This window comes from Cynocephalus volans, chromosome 11 (genome assembly GCF_027409185.1).
Source record: "Cynocephalus volans isolate mCynVol1 chromosome 11, mCynVol1.pri, whole genome shotgun sequence".
NCBI lineage: Eukaryota > Metazoa > Chordata > Mammalia > Dermoptera > Cynocephalidae > Cynocephalus > Cynocephalus volans.
Window position 1 is genome coordinate 65,636,067 of NC_084470.1, and position 12,983 is coordinate 65,649,049.

General features: G+C 36.9%; 1 protein-coding gene across 1 annotated transcript in view; it reads right to left on the minus strand.

The window, feature by feature from the left end:
- ERC2 (ELKS/RAB6-interacting/CAST family member 2) overlaps positions 1-12,983 on the minus strand; it is a 799,084-nt gene that overhangs the window by 526,871 nt on the left and 259,230 nt on the right. The window contains exon 4 of the mRNA XM_063113405.1: positions 9,567-9,641. Within this exon, the coding sequence (XP_062969475.1) occupies positions 9,567-9,641 (75 nt within the window). The remainder of the gene's footprint in view (positions 1-9,566; positions 9,642-12,983) is intronic.

Sequence of the window (12,983 nt, forward strand, 5' to 3'; positions counted from 1 at the left end):
ATCTTCTCAGACCACAATGGATTAAAACTAGAAATTAATAACAAACAAAACTCTGGAAACTATACAAACACATGGAAATTAAACAGCATTCTACTTAATGACATATGGGTCCAAGAAGAAATCAAGCAGGAAATCAAAAAGTTTATTGAAACTAATGAAAACAATGATACATCATACCAAAACCTGTGGGATACTGCAAAAGCAGTATTGAGGGGAAAATTTATTGCATTAAATGCTCACTTCAGAAGAATGGAAAGATGGCAAGTGAACAACCTAACACTTCACCTTAAAGAACTAGAAAAACAAGAACAATCCAATCCTAAAGTTAGCAGACGGAAAGAAATCATTAAGATCAGAGCAGAACTGAATGAAATTGAAAACCAAAAAACAATTCAAAAGATCAACGAATCAAAAAGTTGGTTTTTTGAAAAGATAAATAAAATTGACAAACCATTAGCATGGCTAACAAAAAAAAGAAGAGAGAAGACTCAAATAACAAAAATTAGAAATGAAAAAGGCGATATTACAACTGATTCATCTGAAATACAAGGAATCATTCGAGACTACTATAAACAACTATACGCCAACAAATTTGAAAATCTGGAGGAAATGGATAAATTTCTGGACACACACAAGCTCCCAAAACTGAACCGTGAAGACGTAGAAAATTTGAACAGACCAATAACAATAAAGGAGATTGAAGCTGTTATCAGAAGGCTCCCAACAAAGAAAAGCCCAGGACCAGATGGATTCACAGCAGAATTTTACCAAACATTCAAACAGGAATTGACACCGATTCTTTACAAACTATTCCAAAAGATTGAAACGGACGCAAATCTCCCAAACTCATTCTATGAAGCAAACATCATCCTGATACCAAAACCAGGTAAAGATATAACCAAAAAAGAAAACTACAGGCCGATATCCTTGATGAATATAGATGCAAAAATCCTCACTAAAATACTAGCAAACAGAATACAGCAACACATACGAAAAATTATTCATCACGATCAAGTGGGATTCATCCCAGGGATGCAAGGTTGGTTCAACATACGCAAATCAATAAATGTGATACACCATATTAATAAACTCAAACACAAGGACCATATGATCATCTCTATAGATGCTGAAAAAGCATTTGATAAAGTTCAGCACTCATTCATGACAAAGACCCTCTATAAGTTAGGTATAGAGGGAAAGTATCTCAACATAATTAAAGCCATATATGACAAACCCACTGCCAATATCATCCTGAATGGGGAAAAGCTGAAAGCTTTTCCTTTAAGAACAGGCACTAGACAAGGATGCCCACTCTCACCACTCCTATTCAACATAGTGTTGGAAGTACTAGCCAGAGCAATCAGAGAAGAGAAGGAAATAAAGGGCATCCAGATTGGAAAAGATGAAGTCAAACTGTCCCTGTTTGCAGATGACATGATCCTATATATCAAACAGCCTAAAACCTCTACAAAAAAACTGTTGGAATTGATAAACGATTTCAGCACAGTAGCAGGATACAAAATCAACACACAAAAATCAGTAGCATTTCTTTTCTCCAGTAGTGAACATGCAGAAGGAGAAATCAAGAAATCCTGCCCATTTACAATAGCCATCAAAAAAATAAAATACTTAGGAATTGAGTTAACCAAGGAGGTGAAAAATCTCTATAATGAGAACTACAAACCACTGCTGAGAGAAATTAGAGAGGATACAAGAAGATGGAAAGATATTCCATGCTCTTGGATTGGAAGAATCAACATAGTGAAAATGTCCATACTACCCAAAGTGATATACAAATTCAATGCAATCCCCATCAAAATTCCAAAGACATTTTTCTCAGAAATGGAAAAAACTATTCAGACATTTATATGGAACAATAAAAGACCACGAATAGCCAAAGCAATGCTCAGCAAAAAAAATAAAGCTGGAGGCATAACACTACCTGACTTTAAGCTATACTACAAAGCTATAATAACCAAAACAGTATGGTACTGGCATAAAAACAGACACACTGACCAATGGAATAGAATAGAGAATCCAGAAATCAACCCACACACTTACTGCCATCTGATCTTTGACAAAGGCACCAAGCCTATTCACTGGGGAAGGGACTGCCTCTTCAGCAAGTGGTGCTGGGATAACTGGATATCGATATGCAGGAGAATGAAACTAGATCCATACCTCTCACCGTATACTAAAATCAACTCAAAATGGATTAAGGATTTAAATATACACCCTGAGACAATAAAACTTCTTAAAGAAAACATAGGGGAAACACTTCAGGAAATAGGACTGGGCACAGACTTCATGAATACGACCCCAAAAGCACGGGCAACCAAAGGAAAAATAAACAAATGGGATTATATCAAACTAAAAAGCTTCTGCACAGCAAAAGAAACAATTAAAAGAGTTAAAAGACAACCAACAGAGTGGGAGAAAATATTTGCAAAATATACATCTGACAAAGGATTAATATCCAGAATATATAAGGAACTCAAACAACTTTACAAGAAGAAAACAAGCAACCCAATTAAAAAATGGGCAAAAGAGCTAAGTAGGCATTTCTCTAAGGAAGATATCCAAATGGCCAACAGACATATGAAAAAATGCTCAACATCACTCAGCATCCGGGAAATGCAAATCAAAACCACATTGAGATACCATCTAACCCCAGTTAGGATGGCTAAAATCCAAAAGACTATGAACGATAAATGCTGGCGAGGCTGCGGAGAAAAAGGAACTCTCATACATTGTTGGTGGGACTGCAAAATGGTGCAGCCTCTATGGAAAATGGTATGGAGGTTCCTTAAACAATTGCAAATAGATCTACCATACGACCCAGCCATCCCACTGTTGGGAATATACCCAGAGGAATGGAAATCATCAAGTCGAAGGTATACCTGTTCTCCAATGTTCATCGCAGCACTCTTTACAATAGCCAAGAGTTGGAACCAGCCCAAATGCCCATCATCAGATGAGTGGATACGGAAAATGTGGTACATCTACACAATGGAATACTACTCAGCTATAAAAACGAATGAAATACTGCCATTTGCAACAACATGGATGGACCTTGAGAGAATTATATTAAGTGAAACAAGTCAGGCACAGAAAGAGAAATACCACATGTTCTCACTTATTGGAGGGAGCTAAAAATTAATATATAAATTCACACACACACATACACACACACACACACAAACCGGGGGCGGGGGGGAAGAAGATATAACAACCACAATTATTTGAAGTTGATACAACAAACAAACAGAAAGGACATTGTTGGGGGGGAGGGGGGGAGGGAGAAGGGAGGGAGGTTTTGGTGATGGGGAGCATTAATCAGCTACAATGTATATCGACAAAATAAAATTTTTTAAAAAAAAAAAAAAAGAAAAACAAAAAAAAAAAGGAAAAAAAATAAATAAATAATTTATCCATTTATCTAAAGTTTCAACTTTATTATTATAAAGTTGTTAATAAAATTCTCTATTTTTCATGTTAATAACACTTATAGTGATGCCCCCCTTTTGTTCCTAATATTCGTTATTTGTGTTGTCTCTACTTTTCTCAATGATTTTAAGCAGGACTTGGCATTTTTGTTAATTTAGTCAAAGAATCAGCACTTGGCTTTGATGTTCCTATCTAGTATACGAGTATGTCTGTTTTCTATTTCATTAATTTCAGTTTTTATCTTTTTTATTTCTTTCCCCTACTTTCTTATGGCTTAATTTGATCTTTCACTGCTTTGAAACTTAATAAGATTTTTTTCAATCAAACTGAGCTATCTGCTGTGCTCCAGACACTCATTATTAAAGGAGACTTTTCAGCCTCCTTACCTTTGTTCTTATGGTTCCCACTGCTTCTAAACCATACTTCCCTTTATCAAAATCATTTGAAATTAAATTTTCAAGGCTATTCTCTAATGCCACTTCCACCAAGGAGCATTCCATGCCCCTCTCTTATTTGACATCCTCTGAGTCACCACAGCCCATTTTACCCTTCTTAGATCACTTTTACAACCAGGCTACAAATTTCCTTCCTTTAGCTCCTTAAAGACTGAGAGCCCAGTTTTTCTGAAAGGCCCACCATAGTGCAATGCACAAAATAGCTGCTCAGTAAACACTAGTGTTTGTGATTCAACTTCTGTAGTTACATGTACACAGACTAACCCAGTTAATTGCAGGAATGATCGACTAGCACCTCAGTCAAACACTTAGAGTCAAACACATCATAAGAAGATTTTGGCCAAAAAAGGAAAGAAGTCTCTCTCTCTCTCTTTATTTTTTAATCTTACTTGCTTCTAAATGGCAATGATATATCATTCAGAGCTAACATTTAACTTGACATTTTGCTTTTTCTGGCCATCACTTAAAACCCACAATTTTTCCCCTTATTTTAGGAAAATAGTTAAATGGGACAAAGTGTGTGTTTTTGCGTTTTTGTTGGTTTTTTTTTTTTTCTCAATTTGAAAGATGAGAAGATGAAGAAATTTCCCCCCAAAAAAGAAATAAGCTAAAGGATGATTCTGGTATCATAAATGCACATCAAAAATACAGGGCTTTTCAAGTTTGAACAAGTTATCACTCTATTCTGTTAAAAAGATTTCAGGGCAAGACTTAAAGTGAAGGGAAAAAACAGGGCATATGTTGGCTGTAGGTGTACATCGGAGCCCTGTTTGGAGGTCTGATAACACATACATGTAAAAAAGATGAGTCTTGACTTATAGTACAAAGTACAGCTCTGTGCCTTTCCAATAACATCAAACAGGCCTCTTCAGCTCTCATGAGCTGCCTCTACCTGTTTTATGATGCAAACCTAAGTGCACAATTTCCAAAGTAAGTATTGAAAGAAAAACCAGTTGAACCTATGGGCCATCTTTACTAAAAGTGGACAGGAGGAGTAGAGAGTGCAAGAGCTTTGGGAAGAAACTTACATTCAAATCTCAGCTGCCAGCCAACTAGCTGCAGGACCTTGGGCAGGTTGCATCCTCTTTCTAAACCACAGTTTTCTCATCTGTGAAGTGGGGATAATTATGCCTATTCACATATATACTGAACGTCAAGTGCCTAGCCCCTATGTGTGGAAGTTGTGTTCCTGTCACTGGTGGTGCAGGTAGTGTTTTTGTTGGTGGTGCTGTTATTATTTTTTAATAACCACAAAAGAAGAAGGGGTACATTCTTTATGGCCTAAAAGCCACCATAATTTCTTGATTAGAAAAACTGGGCTTGGCACAAATTTTTTATGAACACAGCATACTGGGAGAAAAAATAATTCTAAGTAATACCCAAACAAGTAACAGTCCCAAAGATGAATGAAATAAACCTAGGTGGGCCCTAGAGCCCATGAAAACACAGCAGCCACTTCTTAGTGTCTCTGGCCAGATCCTAGGACTCAAACAAGTTCACAAGGGGCATCGGGCTGTGCTCAGTGGCCTAGGTTTGGATTCAAACTCTCTCCATTCCTAGTTGTATGACCTTGGGAAAGTTGCCACGCAGTAGCACTTAACTTCACAATGCTCCATTATATCCCTTCCATATCTTGTGGAACTGGACCAAACACCAAGGTACCTTTTAAGGGAAACTTAACCCAACTATAGGTGAGCTCTATGCAAAAGAGCAGTCATATGCCTGGACACAAAGACAGGGTATAGTTTTTAGTTTTAATAACAAAAAATCAACCTCTCCACTGAAGTTGCACCTGAATGCAAAGTCATATTCTTCCACCAACACCACAACTACACTTCAGCAATTTAGTCAAGCTAAAAAGATTGCTTATTACTTGGTTCCAATAAAAAACCCTGGTGGGGACAAATGTTACTCAAGAGAAACCACTCATGGCACACAAGTGCAACCTCAGTGGGGAGGTTGATTTTTTAAGCTAGGGAACTCCATGCATATTCTTTCCAACCTGAGATATTAAGTTTGAAGTGAAGTTTTATGCTCCATCTCTAATTATTGTTACTCTAGGGTTGGTTAGTTTTTTGCATTTTTTAAAAAACACAACATTCTTCCTGCCCTCCTGCTGTGATTATTGAAGCTGCTGCAGTGGTCTTGTTCAGATGGGCAGGGAGAGGCTGTCTAAAAATAGAGCTCACATGAAGGAAGCCACCATAAGAGACGGAATAAGAGAAAATGAGATCCGCTAATATATTTTGAACCCCTGTATGAAGCTAGGCCTGAAGCAATACCCATGTTTTTTTTTCAAGTTAAGTGAGCCAATAAATATCCTTTTGGTTTTAGCCACTCTAGATTAGATTTTCATTCACGTAGAAGTTCTAGCTAACAAAGAAAAAAGTTTTTGAGATTATCTAACAAGTACTCCCATTAGTGTCATTCATTTTCTTAAAAAAAAAAAAAAAACTGGGTGCAGCTTTACGAATGAACCCAAGAAAGTGAAACTTTTGGACATCATGTTCATATCATATCAAATTTATAATAAAAATAGGTTACACATTCTTTTCAAGGAATTAACATTAAGGAGAGAAAAAAGAGAAAACAAGCATTTTAACTGCCATTCTATTGACAGTTCTCCATAAGAGCAGAACAGAGGAGCTTAGTAAAAAATCTTTAGCCATGAAAGCAAGAAAAGAAGGAGGGTCACAACATCTACAAGAAACTAATTTTTCTGAGCAACACACACAATGTTCTATGTGCAAACCTGGAACATACCTGCCAGACCAAATCAGGATCAAAATTAAAACTTGGTGCTTCCTGCAAGATAAATTACAAATATCTTTATTTATGTTCTGTTCATATTCACTCAGGTGACTTTACCCCCTGGCTCAACTTGCTGGCAGGAGACATGATGTCTGCAAGAGAACTGCCCCCCAATTGGATGCAGGCAGATGGCCTTCCCCAACACTCATCCCACAGAGACATAGTTTCATAACTCTAAAAGTCCAGAGATCTTTTAGAACTACCAGACTGTGGTTCTAAATAGTGCTTGAATTTAGGCAAGATTTTACAGAATTTCACAACAAACGCCTTTCTCGAGTTGATGCAAAGTATATATGAATCTGAAGTTCACCCTCAGTTTCTCTAAGAAGCAAGGGATAAGTAGGAGTAAGTTCAGAGCCCTAATTTATGTCATCTCCCTGAAACTATGGGCCAATTTACTCTAAGATCTTTTTAACTTTACATTTTGCCAAGACACTAGATGACATTGATGATTACTCAATGCTCATACACGGCAGGGTCTCAAGTTCCACCCACCAGGTTTAAAAGTCAGTTCTATTTGGTAGTTAACTCTAAGGCTTGTACATTATGGATTTCCAATATTCCCTCTGATTTCACAGGGGTGTAATGTACAAAATCAGATGAGATCACAGCCTCCATCATTAGCTACACACACGGCCAGGGAGATGACCCTCCACCAGCTGCCTTCATAACTCAATTTAGGTACTCTGAGTATAGATGCTAACGGACCCAGACTTCTAAGATGACAAGACAGAAGGCGGTGCTTTCGTAAATGAACAGGCATCCAAAAAGACAACAGAAAAATTCCAGGCTCAGTTCCCTGACAAATATATTGATTTTCATTTGTCCTAAAAATACATTCTTATGCCTACAAATCAGCATCACTAGAATCAATAAAAAACAAACGAAAAAAACTTCCAGTCTCAATTTAGTGAAAAATCATGTTTTTTAACATGATTTTTAAATCCAAAAAATCATGTTTTTTATGCCTTCCCACGTAGACAGCCTAAATAAGTGTTTTTATTTGCTTTTTGTTTGTTTGTTTGTTTTATAATAAAACATAATGCTAGAAACAGCAAATTAGAATCAAATAGATTTTCTCCTTAAAAAGTCACCAGAAAGTACCAATTGCCTTTGTGTACAGACATTTACCAAGAAAATACCCACCACATTAGGAGAGATGTCTTTCTTGGTTTCTCCAAAGATTTCTGGAACTAACTCTTTTAAAAAAAAAAAATAATAATAATAATAATAATTTAGAAATAGATTATATAACATCCTTTGCTCCATTACTATTTGTGCTGAGTACTGGGAAGGTGGGTGTGGAGGTGGGGAAGGGCAAATGAACCACCCTTTGGAAAAAAAGAAAAAAATATATATATATAGATAGATAGATAGATAGATAGATAGATATAGATATATCAAGTGTTTTGTCCTTTTTTCCTCTTTTTTTAAATAAATTTTTTAAAGAGCCTTAACAAAATTTTGTATTTGGTTCCAATGTGAAGTGAGGATGAAATCTCATTTATGAACCACTGCCCCCCAAGTGTAGAATGTTGTTTCTCTTCAAAACAAGTTAAAATTACATAAATTCAAAACAATTGATGAGTCAGGATTAACAATTATTTTTTAATCCTATTGGTATTTGGATTCTTTAATGATAGTTTTCAAGCCAATGTGCTGCAAATACATTATGAGTGCTTTGACTCATGTAACCTCATTTTGGGGACATATATTTTTAAAGCAAATGTTCTACATTATTTCCACAAAAATCCACTTGGATGAAGACATTGTCACTGACTAGAAAAAAAAAATTTCAAGTCAGAATTGTACATGCCAAGAATTTAATAGCTCATATTAGTTTCTTTTCCCCCCAGGACTTGGGAATTTTTTGGCAGATTATCCAAAATCATGTGCTGCAAGAAAGAAAAAAATCAGTATCCTATCAGCAAGCTTCAGAATTCTCTTGTAGACCGATGGTGATCAGCAAATTCCCTGAGTGTTAAATTCAACTGTGGAATTTTCAGTTTGCATACATCTTTGTTATAAATTTCTTTTCTTAATGGAACAATTTAAATAAATAATTGTTTATTCTTAAGATAAATATGTGACTATTTGCTTCCTTCTGGCAAAAACTGGAAGTAAAAAGACTTTAAATATTTAGATACTGGAAAAGCAATTCAGTTTCATTTAGGTCTGCTTCTAAATCATAGACCATGGTTTGGCCATCATCATTTACTTCATTATTACTTAAATGCCCTAAATCCACCCAGAAGGATTTTTATATTCCTTTAAATAGTGTATCTATTTACTCCACAGCTAAATAGGATACTTTGTGAGCATTTTATAAATTATTATTACTTGCAGACTTGGTTAAGAGAAAATACTGGAGTTGAAAGAAAGTATTAATTTTTGAAAAGTAAATTTTGCTGATAGCATGATTTTCATTATTTAACAACTCCACTGCATATAAATTAACTTCCCTTTGAAAAATCCTAGTCTCTCAAAGGTGTCTTTTCATTGCAACATGAATGAGGGAAAGAAGAATTACTCTAGCTTTAGAAATTTACTTTTGATGCACACACAAAATCTCCCTTAGGGTTAAAGGCACTGGCCATGCTCTGGAAATGAACCCAGCTCTCTTCGGCCAAGGGATACTTGAGCCCTTTATTCTTTTGGCCAGAAAAGACATCCTAATTAAAGGGTAATAAATTAAACAAACCCAGGAAGCAGAAAAGATCCAGAAGCAAAGCACCCACCAGGGTGCCTCGTGAAATAAACACGAGGTTTATTTCATATGTTTATCTTGTGCACCATCACGCTAGAACAAACTCCCGAGGCACAACTGTTTTGACAAATGTGCACAGCTCCTACCTTCATTTCAATGACAGTCTGGAGAGCCTTCGTCTTGGCTGGCTCCGGTTGAAGTTGGCTTCTTCGGTGCAATTCCTGCGGAGGAACACGATAGAAATAAGCTTGACGACTCATCCTCCCGTTACACCATGACCTTTACACAGGTACCACACAGCCCACCGGGTGCAGCTTCCCTGTGCACAGACACCAACAAGCCACAGGTGCCTCTTCCCCCACACTCTTTAGCATCCCTCCTGCCTGAAGCCTGCGTTCCGGTGAAAAGCTCCTGGCACATGCGCTATTTCTGAAACTTCCATCAATAATTAATGTCAACTGTGACAAAGCCAGCAAGTAATCATAGTCCAAATACTGTTCAACACTGGGGCTGATGCCCAGCCATCAAATCATAATTTACTAAATTACATTACTCTGTGCTCCCAATACAAACACAGCAAGGAAACGGAGGAAAGAAAATGACTAACGTGGTTGCAAATCCACTGCATGCATGGCATTTTGCTACCGAAGTAGGTTTGAAATGAGCAATTTAAAACCATTTCAGTACAACTGTGTGACTTTTTGGAGTGATCTGATGAAACACTGTGAATCTCTTGCTTCTGAATTTACAGTTTCAGTCCTTGTTCAAAATCACATCTGTGGGAGATATATTTACGTATCATGGTGCCAAGAAATTAAAATTGGCATTAATATCAACAGTGTTAAAGGAAAGACAAAAATGGTTAAAGCCAGATGTGGACCCTAGACCTCCTGGAAAAATGATGAACATTTCTTTTGGTAAAAAGAAAACAACATAATTACAATTTTAAGCTTAAAGGCTCACTTTTTGCATGCCTCCCCTGAAAAGATCAGTCCTGCAAGACTTTGAAAAGTTGCCTTGGCAGAAGAGAAGCGATAAAGATGAGGTTTTTTCAGTTCACACTTTGATTTTCTTGATAACTACCAACAGTTTTATGAAAGTAGGCAAGGGCAGGAGAAAACAAACGTGCTCACTATGTCTACATTGATGATACAGGTCACCTATGGAATAATTTCATTAAGATTTATTTCTAATTACAGAAAAATCAATTTAGATTCAAAATAGAGTAGTTCTAGGCTTTTAGGACCACTGGACCAAAAATCTTTAAGTTAAAAAAAAAAAAAAAAAAACTTGGAAAGTGGGAAAGAGGACCAGTAAGGGCATTTAAAATTAACTGTACCGGTACCACTACCATTTACTATCACCACTATTTCATAAAGATAGGATATATTAATGTAAAAATTGTCAGAAGAATCAAATCCCACAATAAAATATGGTCCTATCCAGGATAAGGTAAGCAGACAACCTTTCACCCACACCCTACTAACTTGTTCTTATTTGCCAGTGGCCCAAGAAATCTTGGCCATGAACCATGGTACAAACATCCAGGTACCAGCACTGAGGAATCACTGCTACAGCTCAGGGCTGGGGGTCTGAGAAGCATATTTTTTTCTCACAGACATCACTGGCACAAATCAGCAATCCTGTGTGAAACTACTTCTCAGCCTCCAGTTAGGAACTGCACTTCCTTATCATTCAAAATGCTCTCATATCAGTTAGGACTTTTCCCCCCTAACGTATCCCTGGAAGGGATGAAGTCGAGTTATTACTGAACCTATTTCATGAATAGAGAAACAGAAGAAATCCTGTGTCCCCTTGGAAGCCCTGGACTGCAATGAACTGGCAACACTGGACATTTTGAGGCTCCTAGGAGATGGCAGAGCTTTTCTGAAGGAACGAGTATAGATAGCTGTTTTTTACTGAGCATCTACAGTGTCCCAGGCATTACTTTCGAGCCTCAACACTACCAAATGAAAAAGATAGCCCGTATGGTGAGTCCATGGGCTGTTAGTAAATATTTAATAACCAGTATCCATCATGGCCAACTTCAAGCTACCCAAAGTGGCATCACTGGATGCAGAGTTGGAAGAGAGGTGCAATAGCACCTCATTGTATAGTATTTTCCACCACATAGACATAATAGATGTAATGAGCTCAAGATCCTAGGTAATAGTAAAATGTAATACAAAACCAGGAAATTATGAGTTTTTAATGTAATTTATTTAATCGTGAGTTTGTATATTTAACTTGTAACGGTTGTTGGAACAAGTTTCCAATATTTGGTTTTCATGGGTCAGTACAATTCCATTCCAGCCCACCACTGGGTGAATATCATGAGGACTTCAACCTCCAAAAAAAGCTATTTAGCTCTCAACATTACTTCCATGATTACTGGAGTTCACTGGATGAATAAAATCTCAAAAATGAGAAAACCAAAAGTCAGTTACTTTTCAGAGTTGCTCTATAGAAGAAATATATTTCACAGGTCACCAGTTCTGGTACCAGGTGGCATGAAAATCACCTTTAAAAAGAGCCAAGAATGAGGCTGGCTGGTTAGCTTAGTTGGTTAGAGTGCAGTGTTATAAAACCAAGGTCAAGGGTTTGGATCCCCATACTTGCCAGACACTGGGAAAAAAACAAAACAAAACAAAAAAAATTCATGATAATTTCATACCATAGCCAATCTCAGTTCCAGAATAAAAATTGTAAGATAATGTGAGGAAAGAAGTTAAGTTTGTACAAAACAAGTAAAAATAATTAAGAAAAACTAAGCAACACAGTGAAAATAAAAACCATAGGGTAAAGACATGTGCTGTTATAATTTCTGCCAAACACAAAAACATTAAGGGCAAACATACAATAAAAAAGCTAAACTTGTAGCAACAGTTTTGCAAAGATGGAAAGAGTTCTCTTTGCTAAAATTATACAAATTCTGTTGCAATAAAAACCAGCTCAAAATCCAAATTGAGCCCTTACCCTCTGTGTCACTCCTTAAAAAGTAAACTAAAATCTCCCATTACCTAAAAATTGTAATTTTTTTAACTACACTATTATTCAACCTCAATTTCAGTTTTGGAGGATCAACTTAATTCCTAAGGTGTCGGGTGAGGATTGTAATCTGTATCCAGACTACATGGACTGTCTAAAGACCCATCTCACATTCTTCATCCATCTCTGGTATTTGGGATTCTTAAAATACTCACTCTGACTGTGGCAGAGAGGACCAGGTACCCAGTGAAGATCTGTGCTCCTCTTCCACAGTGTAGGGTTATTGCTAAGAAGCCCCACTACCACCACCCTTGTATTTGGATGGAGCCACAGGATTTATTTCTGGCCAGTAAAATGTGGATAGAAATGAAGAACTCAACTTCCATAAAAACTTCCTGACTAGTCCTCAACTCTCCCTCTTTCCAACTGCTAGCCAGAAGTGAAGGACTCCAAGACCCAAGAAGATGGCAGAGCCCCAAGATAAAAAGAGTCTGGGTTCCTGAAAAACCACTTGAAAAGCCTGCTGAATACCTACATTGGACAGTGGTATGAATGAAAACTAAACTTCTGTTAAG